The 23,648-nt window shown below is 38.8% G+C and overlaps 2 protein-coding genes across 2 annotated transcripts; one reads left to right on the forward strand and one right to left on the reverse strand.

Annotated features, from left to right (window-relative positions):
* Positions 1-1,167: 1,167 nt before the first annotated feature.
* On the reverse strand, positions 1,168-11,051 carry LOC119894641 (oxysterol-binding protein-related protein 1-like; the record flags this gene model as incomplete). The annotated part of the gene is given in 15 exon segments (XM_038707303.1): positions 1,168-1,274; positions 1,641-1,722; positions 1,868-1,993; positions 3,769-3,870; positions 3,972-4,035; positions 4,278-4,351; positions 5,900-5,944; positions 6,043-6,101; positions 6,815-6,959; positions 8,042-8,127; positions 8,293-8,404; positions 8,543-8,617; positions 8,831-8,916; positions 8,986-9,115; positions 10,679-11,051. Coding segments are annotated over 14 exon segments (1,287 nt in total), but the record flags the coding sequence as incomplete, so codon positions are not given.
* A 125-nt stretch (positions 11,052-11,176) lies between these two features.
* Positions 11,177-23,443, forward strand: LOC119894642 (protein IMPACT-B-like; the record flags this gene model as incomplete). Its single annotated transcript, XM_038707304.1, is given in 9 exon segments — positions 11,177-11,354; positions 12,968-13,090; positions 13,178-13,230; positions 13,356-13,418; positions 13,571-13,656; positions 19,195-19,320; positions 19,434-19,528; positions 21,942-22,015; positions 23,353-23,443. Coding segments are annotated over 9 exon segments (759 nt in total), but the record flags the coding sequence as incomplete, so codon positions are not given.
* Between the last annotated feature and the right edge of the window lie 205 nt (positions 23,444-23,648).

Below are 23,648 nucleotides of genomic sequence, written 5' to 3' on the forward strand. Positions count from 1 at the left end.
CATTGTCACTGTGAGCATGTTTGCATGCTGATATTAGCATTTTGCTCAATGCTATGCAGCACCTAAGAAGAGCTTCAAAGAGCTGCTAGCATGCCTGTAGCCTCGTAGTCTGGTTTTATGATTTTTGCATCAACATGATGAAATATCCTTATTTGTCGCAACAGCATCAATCTTACAGAGTAAAATGTCATGCACTGTGATGTGACGATATTGGCTTCTCCTATTGAGCCTCTTCTGTCTGGTGCACTGTGTCCGGTGCCGTGTTTGGGGCCAGTGTAGTAAAATCCTGCTCGCTCGACTCTGTTTGGCTCTGTGTTTACATATACATTACAGCACTAATGCAATTTCGCTACTCAATGCCCCAACGAATTCCAAGTTCAGCATCCTTCTGAATCACTCTGAGGTTTAAGTTCTCAAGCCATTCATAATTTCACACATCAACAAGCCACACAGAGCCTCCTGCACTCAAAACGTGAAATGGGTCTCTTATGTGAATCGCCATGTAACACTATGTTTTGTCAAGTGCAATATATTATTGCATTACAGAATTGATGTACAGGGTTGGCACTTGTGAGCTATAAGCGGAGCTATCTATTTTTTTTTTCTGGAGAGAGAGAGTAATTTATCCACTGAATCCTTCCATTATAATCAAATCCATTGAATCACACACAAAGAAACCCCATCGGACAGCTTTTAATCACTGTACTTCACTGAGTGGCTTTCATAACAACGAGTGAGATGTGCCGCCGCTTTCTGATGAAGCATTTCTTTCTTAAAAACAAAATAAAAAAACATCATTATATAGCTGAGGGTCACAGACATTAAGGATCCTGTTGATTATAGTATTTATGGTTTGCAATTTTTTAAAAGGTCAGTTCACTCAAACCACAAAGAAACATATTTTCTCACTCAGTCTTCATGGTCTACAACATAATTACTCTGTGATCCATGGATTTCAAAACAATCTGTCATTTTTTTGAAAATTAAATCCCATGACGTTTCAGAGCTGAATATCTCCCAATATCAGCACATAATACCAAAAATATATTTTTTATCATTTGAGTGAACTGCAATGGGTTGTGGAGAGTAAAATGCTGAAAATCTATTGTATAACCTGACTGCGAACAGGCATTCAAACACAGACACAAATCTATCCCGGACACTTACCCCCTCCTGTCTGGAGAAGAAGCTAAGACAGACACCAAGACTGGAACTGGTCTCGCTGGACAACTTACAGATTTCTTGCATTTTCTGCAGTATGGCGGATGGAAATCCTGAGGGGACAACACATCAATTGGCACAAAGTAATGGCTAAAATGAAAAAAAATAAAATAATCAAGCTGCTCAAAAAGCAGAAGAAGCTTTTTTTCATGCTCTCAGAAAAGCAACAAATAACAACCCCCGCAAACCTCTAATGACAGAAACAGATGGTGCAGAGTCTTAATTATGAGGATTTCAGACATTATTCATCAATACTGTGCTTTTTTAATCTGCTGAATGATGCTTGTAATTTTAATCATACGTTTTTTTTAATTTCCACTCTTGGACGGTTCATATCTGTGGGGTTTCTCCTCCGTTAAATATATTACAATATATTGAAAATAAAAACTGAACTGATAAAAAAAGAGAACAGGTTTTACTTTCTGCCAGCCCATCATTTTTCAGCATGGACAGGAAAGCTGCCACTTCCTCTTCCAGTTTCTTTTGGCTGGCCTCTGCTGCCTGGATTCAGAGAGATGAGAGGAGACTGCAGATGAACAGATGAAGCAGCGCAGGGTGGGGGGTATGGGGGCTTTCAAGTTTGCCGAAAAACACTGCAGCTCAATATGCTGACATACTAATTATGGATTTTTTTGTTTACAGCCACCTGTAGTGATGCTGTTAGCTCCCCAAGTGACATCACTTCCTCCTCCTCCTCCTCCTCACTGCCCTGATCTTGGGAGCAGTAGTGTGTGCTGTAAGCAGAGTGCTCCTCCAATGCATCCAGCCATGCCTGGAAGACAAAAACAGATTTTTCTTTGGTTTGTCATGAGAGAACTCATCTCCTATTAGGTTCTATCTGCTCAGAGGGCAGAGCTGTTTTTAAGTCTTTTGGACCAAGTCTTTGAGATGTGACATGTGAGTCAAAAAACAAGGTTTTCCCAGTACCAATTCTTAGTATAAAAATAACGATGGAACAATGGCCACAATCACATCAAATACTTTTTAGTTAATGGAAACAGGGTATTTAATGTCAAGTTGCAAATAATTAATCAAAGCATCCACTGTGCAAAAAACCCTGAGATGAGTTTCTCTCTGTTTGGAACATTTAAGTGTTTCTACATCACTGCTCCTGGTTTTTATTTTAATCCATCTCTGATTGGTCACAACAAAACCAGGATCCATTCTGATCCTGTACATGACTGAGCTGACTAATTATTATTATTGCTTTTTAATAACTAGGCAGAGTAGTGGATGAGGGATCAGACTTGAAACTGCTTAACAGGTGAAAAAATAAGCATTACTGGAAGTCAAGCTTAACTAGGAACAGACTTGGTTAGTTGAGTGCACAAACATACATCTTGTCCAATAGAACTTTAAAGTTCAGTTTTAATATTAGTTTTAATATAATAAGAAGAGATAATTGTAGGAGCATTACAAAAAAATATTTTACAATTTTCATGAATCCTTTGCACTGCCCCCTCTGATGTCTTATCTAAAACTGGGCAGATGGCATAAAAACTAGGTTATTTCTTATAATGAATAAATAGAAAAATGAAAATGTATTATTAATTATCTCACAAATAAGTGACTTGTGCGTCAGGATAATTTGCTGCAGCGAGTGATCTGCTGGCTATGAAGTGGGGAAAGACAGGGCTTACTCGTGTACAGACTGGTTTTATAATCAAAAGCTACTTTCTCTCATCTGAATTAAGAGTTTCCTCCATTTCCAGTGAGGTTATGGAGATGTTGCAGGCATCCTGGTTATGTTACTACTTATGCACGCCTGTTTGTCAGAGATCCAAAACTACACAGAATATTGCATATTTCATGCATTTTATTTTTGTGACTCAAGTCCGAGTCCAAGTCCAAGTGAAAAAAAGTGGACGGTTAAATCACACTTTGTTTATATACACAAAATCACTGTACTAATTACTAAAAGGAATAATGATGCAAATATATTTGGGCACATACAACAAGTTATAAACAGACACAAACCCATTTGCAGAGCATGGTTAGCATCAGCATGTTCAGTAACTAGCAGCGACAGTAGAGACCTAAAGTTTTCTCCGATTCCTACATTTTAAAATGTTGTCCTTCATTACGGTTATCTCAAAAGAAGTCACAGGAACTTGAGTTACTAATAGGCTAAAAACATTCATTCCTACCAACAAACAGAATGAGCTGTGTAATTAACAAGATCGTAGACTAGCATAAAGGTTCAGCCGTAAAAATCTAAGTCAAACAAGATAAGAAATGACTCTGAGCTTAGTTAGCATTTGTATCAGTGTAATTTACAATGTTCTTTATAAACTCAAGAATATTTTTGTTTTGAGGTTACAAAACTACAATGAGCAATATGATCATCTTTTTAGCCCTGTGGTGCTTCAGAGGTAGAATCCATCTAGAACCAATTTAGAGATTGACTTTGGAAATAAATATTCTTTTTTATTTTAGGGCCATAAATGGATAAAAGTAGAAACAGACATATGCAAAATGTTGTTTCTGTCAAAGTGGGTCAGGAGATGAGTGTTTAACAAGTTAACACAAAAGAGCAATGAAACATACTTTTCTTGTTGCCTCTGGGTCATTTTTTGGTGATACTTTGAAATGATGCACGCTGTCATCGAAGCACTTAAGGGTAAAAAAGCAGCTATCCTTGGCCCGGATCTGGAAATGAGAACATCAAAAACATTGCGCAAAAGTTATACTCACACAAATTCAACACAGGGGTCAAAAAAAGGGAGAGTGGTTATTAATTGTTGGATTACCAAACACTGAGCATGTGTGAGGGACTTGCAGCCTTGTCTCCTGATACTGGCAGCTCCGTCTGACCTTCATTAGGCAAGAAAGAAGTGATAATTTGAGGGGTTTCTTTTAAAGGCTTGAATTTTACTTTTCCCTACAGATGATTTTCAATGGGGCTTTATAAGACAGAATCCTTATATTTTCTAACTCATTTATCTGTTACTTCCACCACCTTTCTAATCAGAAGTGCGCAGTGCTATTATAATCTGGTGCTTTTTCACATGTTCACTAATTCAAGGAGCCCAGCGAAGGTGGGAATTGGTACCTACTGTTTTGAGTACCAGGATAAAACCCCATCTTGAAGGATGACCCAGTAGGAGCGCCAACCAAAAAATCTGGAGCTCTGCAGGATGAGACACAGAGAGAAGAATCATCCATTTGATTCTCAGACTTCTATTATTGTTCAGTCTGTTCTGATTTGAATGGTAGCTGAGAGAGAGCACAGCACGCCTTGAGAAAATACAGCAAATTGGAAATGCATTCACGTATTTGACGACACTCGCCCCGCATTTAGAAACATATTTCAAATGCTGACGCACATGAGAGAACCATGTCTGGGTTAGCTTTCTGACTGATTAGCGCAGCAGAAGGTAAAAATAAAGTCAATTTTCAGGGTTCTACAATGCTGCGGTCATGTAACTCGGAAGCTGCCGTAATTGCCAGTATCTGACTTTTAAATAGACTCCACAGCTGTGCATTAATAAACATTTGGTGTGCCTGTGAGTATTTCTGGCATCAGGCGTTGGATGTGGGAATGACTCAAAATAAACTACAGTGGCCGTTCATCGTCATGGAGGAACACGTCACCCAGTGAGGCTCAATGATGTGTTTTTGGACAACAATGGAGCTCTATGGCACAGAGGAATCCACCATCAGAAATTACTTGTTAGCAGGATTATATCATTGTTGTTTTTTCTTTCTTAAAGATGCTAAAATCAATATTTGTCTGTTAACAAAGGATCAATACTTGTATGTATAAGGGGTTGCCACTAGTAATGAACCCACAGTGACTTATCACCACACTCTGCAGATCCCTTCAGCTCTACAGAGCATTTTAGAATCTTTCAGTACGTAGTTTTGGTTTTCTGGCCTGCAGCTTTACTGTTATGGTTCACGCTCACAGCTGTTTCTAAAAAATGGCATAATGCTAGTAAAGGTAGCAACTAGCTGGTAGCATTTAGCTGCCAGCCGTTTCCCTCAGGAGTTAGTGAAGAACAAAACAGAGCTCAAAAAGTAGTCAATACTGGATTAACATTCATCATGTAGACCTAAACACAAGGCCAAATCAATGCTAATTTTTCTCCATATCGAATGGATGTGTAAATAAAGCCATCCATATGTTAATGATCCTGCAGTGGCTCAGTGAAGCCTGTAGTATCTTACACTGCTGCTGTGACATCCTCATTGTGCTGCATGTGAATCATGTTGCAGGTCATTGACTCTTCATCGTCCCAGTAAACTAATCAATGCCCAAACCCAATTCACTATGTAATGATTCACTCCTACCGAACTAGGTCAGCTTTTCTGTACACTCAATGACAAGAACAAAATCAAGTCTTGTGGCCTGAATTTTTACAAAATAATCCAAACTCCTAAATAAAAGCATAGTTTCTTTTCTTTAAAGGTATATGAGCCTATGAGAGTTAGAGAGTTTTATCCTGCAGTGTAGACAAAATTGAAAATAATTATTAAAATGTTTTGTGCATTTAACTTTAAGACTAAATGCAGAACTGAAACCTTATTTTCCTAAATGTATTGCAACACGTCTGTATATAGCGGGGTCTCTAAATGCAACGTATGAGGTAAGTATAGTTTCTCCATTTGCTTGTGTTTTCTCAATCTGTAACACATAGGGAGGGGGCTCTCAGCCACCATAACTCCCAGACTTTACCTTCCAGAGGAGTCCTTCGTACTTCTTGACATGTTGCATCATACCCTGCAAGGGACAGATATGAAACATTAAGAAAGAAAGAACAAAAAAAAAAAAACAGATCTAAGTTACTTCAGGAGGCGGACTTTCAGCTGAGCACTCACTCGATGAACAATGATCTGCTTCATTGCCGAATCACTAGCCAGGTCAAACACTGTCTGGCCTGTGAGTAATGGACACATAAGACAAGTGGGGCTTTAGTACAACAGAACACACAGAGGGGGGAAAAATGCCTGATTGAACCATATTTAAAGGCCAGTGAAAACCGTTATAAATTGGAAGTCATTTACATTCGAACCAAGCCCAGCTTGTGTCTGTCTCACGTAATCATAGTGTTTACATTTTGTGAACTGATAATCACGCTCGAGTCCCAGAAATAACCACGGAGGTTGGCAAAAATAATCAGAGGTTAAACTTTGAAAATATCTTCGGTAATGAAAGCTGTTTACTCAGTCAGTTGCCATTTGTGTTTGGGTGGATAAATGAAGACATATCTTTTCACTCAATGCCAGAAGGAAAGTTTTTTGGATCAACAGTCTTAAAGAAATGTGGAATATGGTTTGTTTAAGGATAAGACTGGTGTATATTCTATATTTTTCTTACTTTTTATCAAAATACTAAACCCAACAATGTCTCATTACTTTCCACTTTCTCCACCTTGTATGTGGTTCTCACTGTTTGGTCTTTAATAGTTTTTGGACATCAGTGGAATTTTTACGGCACAAAGGAATAAGCTACATCAGGCTACACAGGGAATACTTGTAAGTATTATCAATTAATTTTTGGTTTTGGTCTTTTCAAGTGAAACATTGAATATAGCCAGCCTTTACAGACAGAAGTCATTAATTTTTGGCAGCCCTAGCTGATGGGTCTTACCATTCTTGTTCTTGATGTTGGGGCTTGCTCCACTTTTTAGCAGCTTCAGGGCACACTGCTTCTGGCCTCTATAGGCTGCAGAGTGCAGCGGAGTGTTACCCAACAGATCTGTGCAGTTGATGTCTGGAGGCTTTTTCCTGCTGAGCTGCAGCAAACACACAGGAGAAAAACAGATGGGCTGTGTGGGCCTAAATGTCCTGCAGGTCTTTATTATTCTGCTTAGAACTGAAGGATGAGCCTTTTATTTTGCACTCCGTGTCCAAGAGCTAGAATAGCTTTTCAAATCTGAACTGCCAGTGTTCATTTTGTGTGTCTGAAGACTCTTGTGGCACATACTGCAAATAGCTTTTTCTGATGCAGTTTTTTCATGGACAATTGTGTTGTTGTCTCTGAGATTTAAAAGGGCGTAGTTGACTTGTAGGCCTACTTGTCTGGACTTGTGAACTTATGTGACAATAACTGAGTGTACCTGTAAACGAAAAAGACTAACAGTCCTCAGTCATGCTTGCGGGTCTGTGAGGCTACCACATTTACATTTACTCATTTGGCAGACGCTTTTATCCAAAGCGACTTACATTTGAGGAACAACATACAAGCATCAACAGAGCATCAACTACAGATCTACGACTGACAATACATTCTAGTAAGAGCTCACAGTACATATCAAACCAGCATGCTAACATGCTCACAGTGACAATGCTAACATGCTGATGTTTAGCAGGCACACACAAAAAACATCTTTTGACCTGAAAATGGTGTTAGATGGACAACTGAGAGGATCGCCAAAGTTATTTCAATTCATCCTGAGGGGAACATGAATGCGTGAACCAAATTCATGGCAATCCATCCACTAGTTGTTGAGATATTTCCCTTAAAACCACTAATATCATTTCCCTTTATTTTAAGTTCATGGTCAAACTAAAAAATAAAAGGGGATCACCAAAGTCATTAGGATTTATCCTTTGGGAACTATGAATGTCTGTACAAAATATTTCAGTCTGGACCAAGAGGGTGAGATCGACAGACTAATACTGCTATCCCTATAGCCACGCCGCTAGCATGGCTCCTTTTTTCCCCCCTAACTGTAGTGACTACAGAAATTTGTTCAAATTAGCTGAGGAGATTGTACACTATTATTGGTCAAAATATAATATTAAAGTACATGTTTCAGACTTCTGTTTCATATCTTTGAGAGTATTAGATTAGTTATCAGCATCTGGCACTAACCAGCTCAGTTAGAGTTGAAAGGTCTCCTTCTCGTGCAGCTTCCAAAAGTTCCTCCTCTAGTTTCCTCTCCTCTGTTCTCTCGGCCGCTGGTATCAGTAAAAGGATGGGATTTACAAGAAAAAAAAATGTAGGAGGATTTTAGAATCTATAAATTATATAAACACCTTGTATGAATTAATATTTTAAAAGATCAAGCATGGAGATTTGATAAATTCAATGAAATCTCTTAGATGAGAAAGTGTCTATCTCACCTTCGAGCATGCTTCTGATCTCTGCATTCTGCGTGACATCTTTGGGAATCTGTGCTGTCCCATTGATGACAGTAGCACATGCATCATAGTGCAGCAGCAGCATGACAACCTCCTGATCAATACGTGATTGTTTGATTGATTGATTGACTGAATGGATGAATAAATGCATGCACAAAACCATACTATCAACAAAGAGACGAGAAGTGTAAACTTAAAATCTGAAAGGCAAATTGATGAAGTATGGAGGTACCTTTCTTCCTGTGAAGGCAGCTTTGTGCAGAGGTGTGTCTCCGATATTATTGGGCAAGTTAACATCTGCCCCTGCCTGCAGGGTGCAACACACACACACACACACACACACACACACACACACACACACACACACACACACACACACACACACACACACACACACACACACACACACACACACACACACACACACACACCCCAGCCATCCAGTTATTCAAAAAGTAAAATATTTAAAAACTTAAACTGTTTTAATGTTTTTTTTTTGTTATTTTTAAAGAAACCCCACCTTAAGTAATTCCTCCACTACATCTTTGTGTCCAAAGTAACAGGCCAAGTGAAGAGGCGTCCATCCCAGGTTAGACCTCATCTTACCTGAGAAAACACATACTTTGTTACACTACAAACTTTGATTGATATTACTCCCGCGTGTTGCTCATGTACCTTTGCAGTTTATGTTGATCTGAGTCTCTTCCCTTATCTTGGACATGAGAAGCCTCTGTATCCCAGGCAGATCTCCGTTCCTGGCGTATTGCAGGAACTGCTCCTCTGGCTCCAGCTCCTCCATGGACCCCTGCAGAGGAAACACAGGAAAGAAACAGTGACAGCATAAAAAAGATGCTTTCAGAAGGACATGTGTGCCATGTCTCTGAAAAGAAACCCAGGAGGTTTATGCTCCTTACTAATCACTGCCGCCAACTAAATGGCAAGAAAACCGATACGCCTGTAGGTTTATCAGTGGAAGCACGTGTTTTTTCTATAAAGGCAACATTTGAGTCTTTGTACGAAATGCAAATAGATATGTATATCCGACCTGATGACGTCACTGTGACAGCATCAGGCTTATTGTTTTCAGTTTTCACAATTTGCAGTAGTCCCTGTGATGAGAGAAGTGAACTTGATAAAAATCACGGGAGTGTGCACCTTTAAAGCGACTCATCAAACCTCGTGTTCAGCCAGGAGAAGTTGTTGGTTTGTATTGCTTAATAAGTCATTGTCTCTCATTGTTTAGGACACGTGAGGAAATAGTCACAAGAGTGTTCAGACAGGGAGGAAAAGCAACTTTCAAAGGGGAGAAGAAGGAAATAAGAAATATTACAAAATATACTGTCACCAGATCAGCCTTACAGGAAGGAAACAAATCCTGTTGTTCCCGTTTACAGCCTTAGTCCTCATGACGTTCTACATTTGCCCTCAAAACGTTGGTATGCACAGGCAACAAAGATGAATCTTGCTTTAACCAACGCTATGGCACAGGAACAGGTTTACCTGGGAAGCATGTGACAGTAACGGATACTCGACCTGTTTTTCTTCTGAAGGATTCAATCTCTGGGAAACACCTTCAATATTACCTCTAAACTGTAACTTTTTATTGCAACAGCATTATTAGCATTTAAATATTCATATTTGAGCGTGTGCAGTTGTATATAACCAGTTACATAAAATTTCCCCTCGAAACTTATCAATTGATTTAATTTCAAATTAGGGTTAGGGTTAAATTAACAGTTTGAGGTCCAAAGGCATTAAATGAAGCAATGAAATAAAGGATATATTAGATTGTGAAAATTGTGAATAACTTTTTTCTTCCTTCCTCTCACATTAATCATCTCACAGCCCCTCAGATTTATCTTGTGGCCATTTAAAGGGGGTGTGACCTATAGTTTGGTAACCAACCACTAGACTAGAATCTATCAGTCACATGGGCAATTTTTCAGCAGAATGACCTTTACATTTTGCTGATAATACTTCTGTAGGCTACTTTTAATTAAAAAGGATTTTTAATGCAGGACTTTCACTTGAGTTTATATTAATGTACAGGTACTTTACTTTAGTGAAGGATCTGAGTCCTTCTTCCACTGCTATCTTGAAACTTTTACATTTGCTTTTTCCAGATTCCACAGTTTGTGAACATGAACTTTCATAAACAGGAATAATCAAATAATCATCCAAGCTGAAATAGTCCAGCCCAAATCTTCACATCTGTAGGCTAAATTTATTATGCATAATCAGTCTAAAGTGATGCCAGTTTTTTTTGCATAAAGCAGCTGTGGCCAGTAGACATGAAACAGGCTGATGTGTCCTTAGAATAACACACCAGCAAGCTAATGATCAGCAAGCAGGATAAACAGACACTTACTGCTTCAACTAATCCAGTGCTATGAAGTCAAATCCTGGGTGGTCGGACACAGCTGCTCTCACACAGGCCCTCTGTGAGGCTGCATGTGATGTTTTAAGCCCAAATAGCTCGGCGCATATCGTCCCACACATCACACGGTCACTCACACACACTCCACACCGACCGTCTTCATCTGACGCTGAGATGACTGATGGCGAAATACAGCTCAACCTCTCTCTCACTTCAAACGCCTCTGTTTTCTGTTTACACTGACATCAGCTGATCGTCCCAGGACGGAACTCCTGGTCGCTCTTTTCAAAATAAAAGCAGTTGACTGATATTTTAATCGCATAATAAATAAGTCACGCGCCCTCTTACACATTAATACAGCAATTAGAAATTATAAAATTACAAATACTTTGTTCGCTACGCTTTGTCTTTTGTCTCGGCTTTGTGAAAGCAAAACACGCGAGAACCCGGAAGCCAAAAACACACGCACCCAATCAGCTTTGCCCTGGAAGTAGTTTACAATTCCACACTTACAGACTGGATCTGGATATGGTTCATGTGCTCTAAGTTTTGTTGAATCTTTTTAACGCACTTCGTTTTTTATGTTTTAATGGCAGGGACTTGATGATGACATAAACAGATGGCAGACATCATAAATCCGGAGAATGAAGGAGATCTTCAGGCTCAAGTAAGCTTTGTGTGCTCTGACAACCCCTCTGATGAAGTTAAGACATTCTAGCAAGCTGTGTTTAGCCTAGTGCCTGTTTTGTTGTAGTGTTTTGATGCGTCCTGCAGAGAGCGTATATGTCAAATAGTAATTGTTGGCAGGTGTAGCTTAGGTCAGTTTACAATGGTTTAAAACGGAGTTCAAATTTCACTGAGAAAAAAGCCAGGCAGGCTTTTGACATATCTGAAATTAACAAATCCTTTTCCATATCACGCTGATAAACATGTAGGTATAATGAAAATGCACCAAACTAAACAGGGATGCACCCCCCCCCCCCCCCACACACACACACACACCCCGGAGGTTGCTCCCAATGTGTCTGGATTCATTAACACATAAATGTGATGGTTGAAGCTCAGCAAGGGCTGTGCAGTGCACACAGAGGCCACTCATCAACAGAATGCAGCCAAAACAGCAAGAAAAAAGACAACACATGGACACAAATTAACCACACCACAAGCAAATATTATTAAACTTGTAGTTTTGCTGAAATGTATTTTTACCCAGTGTCTTTAAGTTTGGCCCCAGTTAGTGCCTCTCACGTATTGCCGTTGCTTTTAAGTCACAGAGCTAAGCATCCCATTTTCCTGAGGAATAAACACCCAGTTATCTTTGAAAACAATTTTTTAATCCATTTCCCAAATTACATTTTCCTATCCAGGTAGCCAGAAATGTCACACTTCCTAGTTACTTAGTAACATCAATATAGACAAATAATAAGTGATAATATAATGTTTGAATTTTTTTAAATACCATATAAATTGAACAGGGAAATAAGTAATTTCCAGTTACAATATGTGTTTGGACTAGGAAACAGTGACCCAACGTTGGTAACGGGCTAAAAATCTCTTTTCTCATGCAGCAGGCAGAATATTTTATTGTTTAACACAGTTATATATATATTTTTAATCTAGATGGTTAGAAGAGTCTTTTGAGGATTCTGGAGATACCTTCCGAAGTGTGTTATATGTGTGAGATTATAGACACCACTCTTGTGTCTGTACACTAAACATGAATGCATGCCAGCAGGCAGTTAGCTTAGCTTAGCATACTGACTGGAAACAGGGGAAAGCAGCTAGCCTGGCTCTGTCCAAAGGTAACAAAAATCTACCTACCAGCAGCTCACAAATTAACACAGAGGGTGACTTGACATTTTCATACTCTCATTTTTGTACAGAGTAAACAAACAACCTATTCCATGTTAATTAGCGAGCTTAAGAGGTGCAATAAACGTCCAAGCATATTTCCCAAAATATTGAACTGTTGATTTAAATGACGCTCTGGGTTTTTCAAATATCAACAGATATATATTTTCTTTTGGAAAATTAAATGTTTAGATCTGTGACATTAAATGTAATGGTAGTACATAGAAGACACAAACTAAGGCTTGCTGCAGTTTAATATTGTGCTTTTGATGCGTCTGTGCAGTTGGATTTTGATGATATAGTGTCACTAAAGATACATTAGATTAGAATTTGAAACCTTCAGTACCTCACTGCTGGTCCAAATGCTGAAATGGCTTTATGTCAACAGACACATATGATGACGCTTTGTTGTGGTTTCCTCTCATTTAGATTGAAGAGGTCGAGGCTCTGTCTTCCATCTACGGGGATGAATGGTGTGTTATAGATGAAGCATCCAGAATATTTTGCATCAAAATATCCAACGAGTTGGAGAGATTGACGGCATGTTTGCAGGTAGAGAAACAAAAAGTCTTGCATATTAAGTGTCTGGCATTGCTGTTTGTTTGTAATCCACTTTATTAATTTTTTCTTATTGATCAGATAATTCTCCCACCTGATTATCCAAGCGCAGCCCCCCCCATCTACCAGATCAAGTAAGTCTATTTGCCTTTCAAATGTAATCTTGCGGTGATCTGCTGAATTGATAGAGCTACATCCCACTCAAAAACCCCCTCCTCTTCCTACTTAATAACCCTCTGTTTGTTCTGGCCTTTTGTAGTGCTGCGTGGTTGCGAGGCCCAGAGAGGGCCAAATTGGCAAACAGCCTGGAAGACCTCTATGTGTGAGTGTTTCTCATAATTTCTGACTTCCCAAGGAGGTACTGTAGAGTGAAATTAGCCACAACAAAAGCTTTTCATGATTGTTTCCACAGTGCAATTTCTCTGAAGTCTGTAGAGGATCCACCCTCATATGGAAATATTTAAATTTCAACAGGGTGCATGCGGGGGAGAGCATCCTCTACCTGTGGGTGGAAAAAATTCGAGAATTCCTCGTGGAGAAATCCCAGAGTTCAGAAACAGGTGAGGTGTGAAAACTGAAGTTCATGCTTGGGGGACACACTTACTCAAGCAATTCAAAATGATTGAAATCTTAATAGACATTTGTCAGTCCAGAAGAATTTCCTTTATAACACGGAAAGGGCAATCTTTTTTTATGCAGTCATTTTATCAGCTGAAGATAGCTAGCGCAAGATAATGTTCATGCTAAATCTCAGCAAGTCCACTCTTTGAATTGTCATCAGTTGGCTTTTCAGATGATTTGCTTTAAAACTATATACACGATATCATGCTTAAAGAATGAGGCTAAAGCTAAATTTTTAGGGTTAAAAGTAATCACCAGCAAGTATACTCACCAGTTGATGATCCATGCAGAAACCATGGCAATGAGAGAGTTTGTGTATTGCAGGGAAGAGCTCGAGGGCCCTAGAATTGTAGTACAGTAATATAAAAAGATTTTTGCTTCAGTCTTAATCCTTTTAAACAGTATATTTCATTTTTAAAAGAAAAATTATTTTTAGGATGAGGAATAACACACTTAACACTATCTAGCTCAAGTTAGGCTGGGCTAGCTGGAATGTAAACTTCCCCAAACCATATCCTTGCTAATAGCTTCACTTGTTGCTAAATTAAGCGCTAGATGCACGGCTCACTATAGCCGCACTTCCGCTTTGGCTTCACTTTTCAGCCCAGGAGGTTGCCGCTTGGTGGAGACGCATTCTAATCAGTCAGGTGTGAACTGACGTACCTGGAGCTGTCCACGTGTGATCGGCTCACCCAAGACGCATGTTAATGCCAGGTGTAAACAGCCTCTCTGACTGGAGTGTCCTAATTTTGGGGGTGGGGTTTAGTCAGTTCCACACTTTCCAATAAGCTGAAATACATGATAACATCCACACATGTTAACAGCTTGGCTCTGATAAATTATTAGATCATTTTTTTTATAAACAAATAGTCGTATCAAAGGTCCAGATGAATCTACTTCCCTGACTGAAGCCTCATCTAAATGCATCTTCAATCTAACTTATGTAACGATGCTCCTCTGTGAGTTATCCAACTATTTGGTGGTCTAAAGCTGTGATAAGATAAGCACAAAGGCCTGTAGAGGCATTAGAAACCCCATATGTGTCTGACTTTGAGTGACTGCATTGAATTAAGATCGATATCTATGTAATGCCTTCTGTTACCTTAGCAGTAGAGTCTTTTCAAGTGTAAAAACCGTAAAAGATACCCAAATTAAAGATTTTATACAAGTGTCACTAGGCTTCAGGTTTCTCAGGGAGTCTGATCTGTCTCATTTATCTATCGCCAAGGCCAGCTATTGTGGAGGCACACAGTCTCTTTTGAGCTACAAGGCTGAAAAATATTAACCGTCCTCCCCATTCTTGTGTGAATATAAATTGTCCTCTCTATGCGATTCATGTGGTAATAAGTATAACTGGTCACAGCACTTAAGCTCAGAGGATCAGGATTGACGGCTTATTCCCATTCAAATGACAAGGACGTGGGGGAGAGAGAGAGAAAGAAAGGGGGGAGCGATAAGGCCGAAGATGCACATTTTGCAGAAAAGGAAATGAAAAGGGAGTAAACATGACAGAGAGGACATGAAAAGCAAAGAGAAATAATGGCTGAAAAACATCAGAGAGGCCAAATGTTTGTTCACCGAAATATGAAGTCCCACTATTAATTAATTTCTGCATGCAAGTGCAGGTGATCTTCTGTATGTGTGTGCATGCAGACAGAGAAGAAAAACTATAGACATTACTTAGCTTCACATTGTCACTGCATGCTTGTTTGTATCATTTGTAACCATTTCAACTTTGATCACAGTTTTTAATTTAGCAGGCTTTCCTTTCTTCAAAAATCTTGAAAAGTCTTATCTACTTCTCATGGAGAATGATAAAGGATAGGTCTGGTGATATGTTGTTTTAATACAACCCTGCGTAATGTCTGCAGGTATTCCTTTCAGGCTGCATTGTCTGCGGTGATAAAAGACATCTGGGTGTCATTTTGTCATGTTAAGTCTGTGGTTCATTCCTGTTTTTTTTCCATCTCAGGAACATTGCTAAGATTAGATCTGTGTTAGAGGGAGATGCTTGATCATCGTTTTATTTCATCATGTTTGAATTATTGCAATGTACAGCTTTACAGCAATCTTCTATGGACCGACTGCAAGTTGTTCAGAATGCAGCTGCAAGACTTTTGACTAAGACCAGCAGGAGATCGCACATTACTCCTGTGCCTAAAGCCCTTCATTGACTTCCGATAGGCTTTAGAGTGCATTTTAAAGTTTGAATCATTACTTACAGAGCCTTGCATGGTCAAGCCCCCTCGTTCATCCAGGATCTATTATGTCACACAACTCTGGTGGATATATCTGAGGTCTTCAGGACAAGACCTTTTTAACTATTCCCAGAACATGTTTTAAGACAAGAGGTGCTTTCTGTGTAGTGGTGCCATGGATTCTGTGGAAACTTTTAGAAAACACCTAACCACACATCTTTCAGACAAGCTTTAAGTTAGCAATACGGTTTTGCTTCCTTCAAATTTTTAAGGTATTCAATGGTAATTTGAAGAAATTGGCTGTCTTTAGAATTTCCATGGTATTTTATAGTATATGTACAATTATTTGTTTTTAATTTTTTAAAATTTATTTATTTTTACCTGTAATACACTTTATAACCCCCTTTGTTGGTAAAAGGTGCTATATAAATAAAGTTTACTTATTTACTTACTTACAGCCCCAACAACCTTCATCAACTAGGTACTGCTGGGCAGCCTTTATGTTGCCTGAGAAGCGAAACTCAGGGCAAAACAAAAGACTACAAAGAATGGACGTAGCCACTATGACATCACCCATTGTTATTTTTTTTTTAAATAAGTTCTTTATTGCAGTTCAAAAGCAAGTGCAAACACAGACCAGGGGTTAACATATGAATAAAATAAAATAAAATAAAAATAAAGAAAATAATCAGCAGTTCAGGCAATTAAGAAGTTTACATATATTGAGAGTCTTTAAGGCTTTGGGGTTTGAAAAGTGCTGAAAAGTTTGTATGTATTGTTGCAATTCACTAATAAATACTTCAAATAAAGGTTTGCTGTTACAAAATTTACTTTTGTGAATGTGGAATTTTGCTAAAATAATGAAGAGATTTATAAGATAATATGGTTTTTGTTTTAAAGTGCAGACATCATAAAAACCAAAAAGCACATCTTTGTACAGCAGAGAAAATTGGGCAGAAATGTTACAGCTGATATATAGTGCAAAGTCTTTCCAAAAAATAACAGTACAAGGACAGCTCCAAAATAAGTGTATGGTTGTTTCACAATGAAGTCCACAGAAAGAGCAGTTAATTTCAATGTCATACTACTGTTTTGAAGCCCCGAGTTTGTCATTTTGGCCGTCGCCATCTTGTTTTTTTGGAACCAGACGTAACCCGATATTTTTAAGGGTGGAGCTAGCTAGCTTGGTTAGCAAGGTGCATCCTTAATTTACATTTACTGTGATATTAACTGGGATGCTAATTTCAGCTAGCGAAAAACACGCTTAACAAAATGTACTTAACTGAGAAACTGAACAGCCGACTTCTTAGAATGTCTTTTAGTACAACCAAATGCTAAATAAGAGACTTTTAGGCAACCAAAATGTTATAATTAACTTTCATAAACTTAAAACTTAGATGAAAACACCAACCACACTCAAAAACAAGTTCACGGCTTGTTAAATGCAGACCCCTTAAATAAGCTTTTTCAGCTATGCTGTACACAGTGCAGTGGATATAAGTCGCCTCGGTCATGGTAGCGACTTGTCAGTCACAAAATAACCACACTCTAAAGTATACCCTGCTTTATTGTCTATTTTTCTCTAAATGGGACCATAATTTACCAAATGATCATGCTGTACTGAAGAAGACTAGAAACTATAACCTCATTAGGAAAGTGTTTACAGAGGAAATAAATGAAGTGAGAAGTAGGCTCAGTTTATCATAGACTAATGCAATCAGACTCACTAAATGAGTCGCCCCCTGTTGGCCATTTGAAAGAATGCGGGCTTTAGGCTCTTCTTACTTTTCAGACCTGGAGGTTGCCGCTTGCACTCACTGCTGCTTACTCGTTAAGCCTATTGCTTTGTGCACATGGTAATAACTGAAGGTAACTGTATCAGTTCAGTGTATCAACATTTTTATCAATTCAGATCTTCTCTCATCTGTACTTTGGTGGTGTGGTGGCCGGACAGTAAGATAACAACATTCAGAAAGACTGTAGTAAGCAAGACAACCTATAACAATAAAAGTGAGGGGGAAAGAATTTGCATTTTGACAAGTGAGGGGGGGATCGTCTTGGTCTCGGACTCAACCGCATTTGTACTCGGTCCATAACTTTGGGAACATCAATAAATTGCTTTTGCATTGTCTGATTTATTTTTTGATTTCCTAACTTTCATAGGATGTAAAACGTATCGCCTCAAATGCAACCAATAACTCTCTCAGCCCCTAAAGGTCTTGGTCTCGATAAACTCTGGTCTTGGTCTTGACTTGGTCTCGGTTTGGGCGGTCTTGACTACAACACAAGGTCCGTGGTCTAATTTGTGTCAGTTAAGGGGTGCTTGACATGAAAAAGTTTGAGAACCACTGCTCTAGAGCACCAAATGTGTATTAATCCACAGTTGAAAATAGTCCCAAACAATTTCACTGATCACTATTTCTCCCCCTTTGCAAAAAAAATATACTGTTCCCAGCTGACATTTAGCCTCGTGAAAATTTAAGTATATATTTGTGCCCAAAATGGGCATGGGATTTGTTGACAATAACAAGATTGCCTTATGTTTTAATATCTAGAGCTTTTTTACTGTCTATATTTCTATAGAAATGTAGGAGCCTGACTAACATTTCATAGGGTTCTTATCATCAACTAACGTATCTCAAATGCATTAATATTGGTGCATAGGGTTACTAATGTAAAATAAATAAATTACATTACACACTGCAGGAAGTATAGTTTAGCTATATACAGTACATACAGATACATAGAGTTGATTTTCGGCTATGCTCACACATAGTGCACCTTTGTTTCCATAACAACACAGCACTCATTTCAACTCACCTGCTGATGTTTTGTATCTGATCCCACTGCATCAGCATTATTCATGCGTGTGGTGTTGAGAAATGTGGAACTGAGCATATGATTAACTGTCTGAGAAAGAAAAAAACAGTTGACGCCCCTCAACTCAAACCTTTCTCAATTATTAATGGCACACAGTCAAATTTGCTTAATCCGTGCTAAAAATAATTGGTCCCAAAAATATAGTATCAGTCAAGGTCAATAATTGGTGTCATCCATTATGAATGATCTGTCTTGGTATAATGGGTCACAACACCATATTCGTGTTAGGGTCATGTAATGGTCATTTGGTAATAAGCTGCTCAATACCTGTCATTTTAATGACAAGCTGCCTGGCTTGCAGAAACCTCAGTGAAGACCTTTTATAGGCACCAGGTTTAGGTTTAAAAAAACAACCTTATCTTTAACAAGACAAAATATTTCTTACCTGACCTGCTTCAGCGGATCCACCAGAAAGGGTGAACCTGACAGCCGAGGAGGAAGTGGATGATGATGAAGAGATACCAGACTTCAGGACTCTGAAACTGAACACAGAAAATGCACATCTCTTCATGGATCATGCAATCGGTACCACTCAGTTTGATAGACTTTGTTACATTTGGATTGTGTGGTCAAAATTAACACAGCTTAGTATGAAACTGATAATTCTGAGGTATGATGTGTAACATTTTGTCTTGTAGATGAAGAGGTACCTCCTATAAAACATGGAAATACCATCACAGAGCGACGCAGTACCTTCCAGCCTCACTTAGCACCTGTGGTGACTCCTAGACAGGTACAAAACATGAATGGCATTTTGACCTTGCTCCTATGTACGGATTTTTCAACTCAAAAATTAAACAATGCCTGTTTTTTCTTAAACCATGAAGACACGCGACAAACGACCGCTCATATGAGTTTTTAGTAGAAATGACTTGATGAGGGTCTTGAGGAGGAGGGGGATGTAAATGTGCTAATTTACACAGCATTTTCACAACCTGCATGTTAATCTCACTCTCTGGCATTCCAGTAAAATACCGACTCATCTTAAAAGCTTCCACCTGCTGTGAAGTGCTATTTAAATGAAAATATTTACAGACGAAGGTATCCTCCACAGAGCAGGTGAACTGAGTAGATGGAGACCTGCACAGCATTTACGTATTTTCTTGTAATTGTATGGAAGTGTTCAATTCAAACCAAGATATAACCGAGAAAAAGATCTGCCTCACTGAGACCAAATTGTCAACTTTGTGCCTTTTTTATTTATTTGTTAATACAAAAACTGTATTAAATTATTAGATAAGATGTTGAGAAATAAATGAACACATGAATAAATTGTGTAAAATATATAGATGAACAAAATGTGTAAAATAATTTGAGGAATTGTTCAAACTAATTATTATTTCATAGTATTTGTTTTATAACTGCACTTTCCCCAGTGACACACATTTTTATGTCACATTTTATTTCATAACATTACCTTTTTATTTCATGACACTCACCACCCCCTCAATTTTCAAGCCAATCACATGCCCCCTGCTGCCCAGTAATCTAGCGTGCTTTTGTTGTCTTGAGCAGCAAACCACCAAGAAAGTTGTGCCCCTCTCTCTGAAAAACATCTTAAAATCAAAACGCTGCCTTGGTAACTCTGAATGAACCCATTCGCTGCTGCCGTTAACACCGTGTCTTGACTTTGATGCTGAGTAATAAACCAAGCTCACAACACAGCTTATCTAGCCAGCCAGCTAGGAAAGTAGCATGTGCAGCCTTATTGAGATAAATACAAGTTATCTATTGTGTCCGTGCACTGTGTTTATTATTTAAAAGCACATCCTCTACTTGCTTGATTTAATTAAATTACTCTGGCATTGTTGCTGTAGCAACCATGAGCTAACTGGCTGTCTGGTAGCTGGCTGGTCTGCTAAAGAGAGGCAGGGGACATGTGATTATTTGACAGGCAGCACCACTGGCAAACTGGAAAATTATGAAATTGACTTTTTTGTGGCCCACCCATCGTTTGTTCCACCTATAGTTTTGTCTCTTAACTTCAGGTAGCTATTGCTAGCTATAGTAAATACAGGTTAAAAGGCAGGAGGTTTTTGAAATGCACCGCAGATATCAGATTAAAAAGTTACTTTTGGCGTCTACTAGCTCATAGCTAGCTCAACTAGTTTACTAATAAATAAATAATAAACCCATGTCAGTGAAATCTGGACTGTGTAATAGTATAACTAACCAAATGGGTCTCCATTGTGACTCTGGATGAGGAAATATTGTATTAGCAGAAGTTCTAAACAGACAACCTATTCCAATATGATGTCATATTATCATAAAAACTTAATAAAACACAAATACTAACACATTCTGACCATGACTGTTTTATAATGCATGAGGTCAGTAAAATGTGTCTTGAAAGTGTCATAATGTCACATAAACTGATGTAATATTGAAAACTTTGAGGCTCCATAAAACTGAAATGACCACATCCCTGTTAAATCACACTAGCTTTGTAAAAACTTATGGGTTAACATTACTCTGCATTTTTTTCATCGTCACACATCACAGATGGACCACAAAAATGTCCAGTGTGTTCTTCAGAGGGTAGATAATTTTTAATACTAAAGATGTATGGTACCAGTAAGTGATATATTACTTGTCATCATGAATCATATCTCTTAAGCAGTGTCATTATTTGCCAAAATTCCAAGGTGTACATATTGTAAAGTTGTTTCTCAGTCATTATAACATAATTAAAATCGGTTCAGTCGTAATACCATGGTAAGACTTTTCAAGTTTCGAGCTGGACATTATGTAGACATGCCGCCCTGTAATCTGCCCGCCAACGCTCTCTTTAAACTACTAAAAATTATCATTATGATGACTTCAGTTGAAAACATATTTTTTAAGGAGTGATGGAAAAGTGAAACCAATGGTAAACACTGGTATGATATGAACAGTTGCTTTAATGAATGACAAAAGCTTGACGGAAGACTGAGCTTTGTGGACCAGCCATTACTTACAAAACAGCAAAGATTTTTGGTAACCTGCCTACAAATTAATTGACACATCTGAAAAAGAGTGGAAAGGCAGAGACAGCCTCAATCGAAATCCTAGTTTTCAAACCATACCTTACTCTCTAAATATAACGTTACAGTATTTCTAGCCATTTAAATCTCAGTTTTATTTATTAGAAATGTGGTCTGTTGCAGGTTAAATTGGTCCTGGAGAAGCTGTATGAAAACAAGAAGATTGCTAGTGCCACTCATAATATTTATGCGTACAGGTAAGTAATGTCATATATATATATGTGAATCAGTGTTTCCCATACATAGACTTTACTTGGGCGGGCTGCCCAGGTAGATTAACAGCCCAAGTAAATCCGTTTTAAAATCGTTTTTGATTGCAGCGCTGCGTAGCGAATATTCACTCGGCACATCCTCTCACTCGGTCGCTCTCTCTCTCTTTCTCTTTCTCTTTCTCGCAAACAGGGACAACAGACCCCTCTGTGAATTGAATGGTTGGTGCAATAAACACCACTGCACAAATCTGTCCAACACAACACTGTCAATGTCGGAGACCCATCTTCAAAACAGTTATTAGCAAGCATGAAAGGCGCTAATAAGGATAACGTTAGCTATGTTAACTTCGGAAAACAGCTGTCGAAGTTAGCACCCTGTATAACTGGTAGTAAACAGGTGCATTTGAGATAACTGGCTGACTTTCGCCGACTTGATAGATAGGGAAATAAAAACAGCGCTGTCAAGTCAGACACAATCTAACGATACCTCTGGTAGACTGTGTGAGCTTAGAACAATGATCAGGCCTTGCTCCCACAAGGTCTAGTGACGTTTTGCAGCGCTGGTGTTGTGCCGAATTCTGCATGCCTGCCGTGAATTGCATACACCTCGCGGGAGGTAACGCTTTTTTATGCTGAGAAAAGAGGTGGATGCAAATTTCGGCAGGTAGCCTCCAACATCTTTTGATCTGCCGAATTATGCATTCACTTCTTAAGGTCCTTTTCACTTATTAAGTTGACATTGTTTGTACTCGAATATTCGGCATAACACCTGTGACAGTCCCCCCCCCCGCCACAGTTACGCTGTCAATCTGTGGAAACACTGTGTGACTGCATATACAGTAAATGTTATAACATCTGTCATGGATTTATTATGCAGATCATGCCGACTCCCTCGCTTAGTATTACAGTGTGTCTCATTAGTGGCGAAGAACATGAGATGAGTAAAGACTCAAGGCCTGTCCATCTTCTCTAATTACTGCATTAAAGGTCAATAAAAGCACCAGAGAAAATTAAGCCTTTCTGGTAGTATTGTGTATAATGTGAATAGATGGGTGTGCGTGTATACGTGTTTTCTCAGGCATGAGTGTGCAGTTTGTTTTCTCTTTTTTTTTTTTCCCAACGTGGTCTAATGAGGTCGATGCCGAGCAGCTGATGCACTGCCTGGGTGGTCATTACTCACAGGGAGGAGATGTTGACATTTAGACCACTTAAAAAACTTTTCCGGTGAAGAGGCTGCCGGTGTCACAGCGTCATTCTCTGACCGAAAATGTCTCAATACTCTCCCGCCTAATGCCAAGCTGTTGCGATTTTCTCTGTTGTAGGATTTACTGCGAGGACAAGCACAGCTTCCTGCAGGACTGTGAAGACGACGGCGAGACAGCTGCAGGGGGGAGATTGCTTCATTTACTGCAGGTTATCATTTCATTAAAAAAATACTGACCCTGACCTCACACATCACTCTTTCAGCTGCATACTAAACTTAATTTGTTAAATAGGAACAAATGCAAAAAGAACTGAATAATGAGTCACACATAAAGCTTTTGCCTAGGACTGATTTCGCAAGCGCATTGTTAAACTTGTTGTCTGCATCCAACTTTCTTTTGGCTTCTGCATGCTT

The sequence above is a fragment of the Micropterus salmoides genome, unplaced genomic scaffold (assembly GCF_014851395.1).
Source record: "Micropterus salmoides isolate LMB-PRFRI ecotype aquatic unplaced genomic scaffold, ASM1485139v1 Ms_hic_scaffold_820, whole genome shotgun sequence".
NCBI lineage: Eukaryota > Metazoa > Chordata > Actinopteri > Centrarchiformes > Centrarchidae > Micropterus > Micropterus salmoides.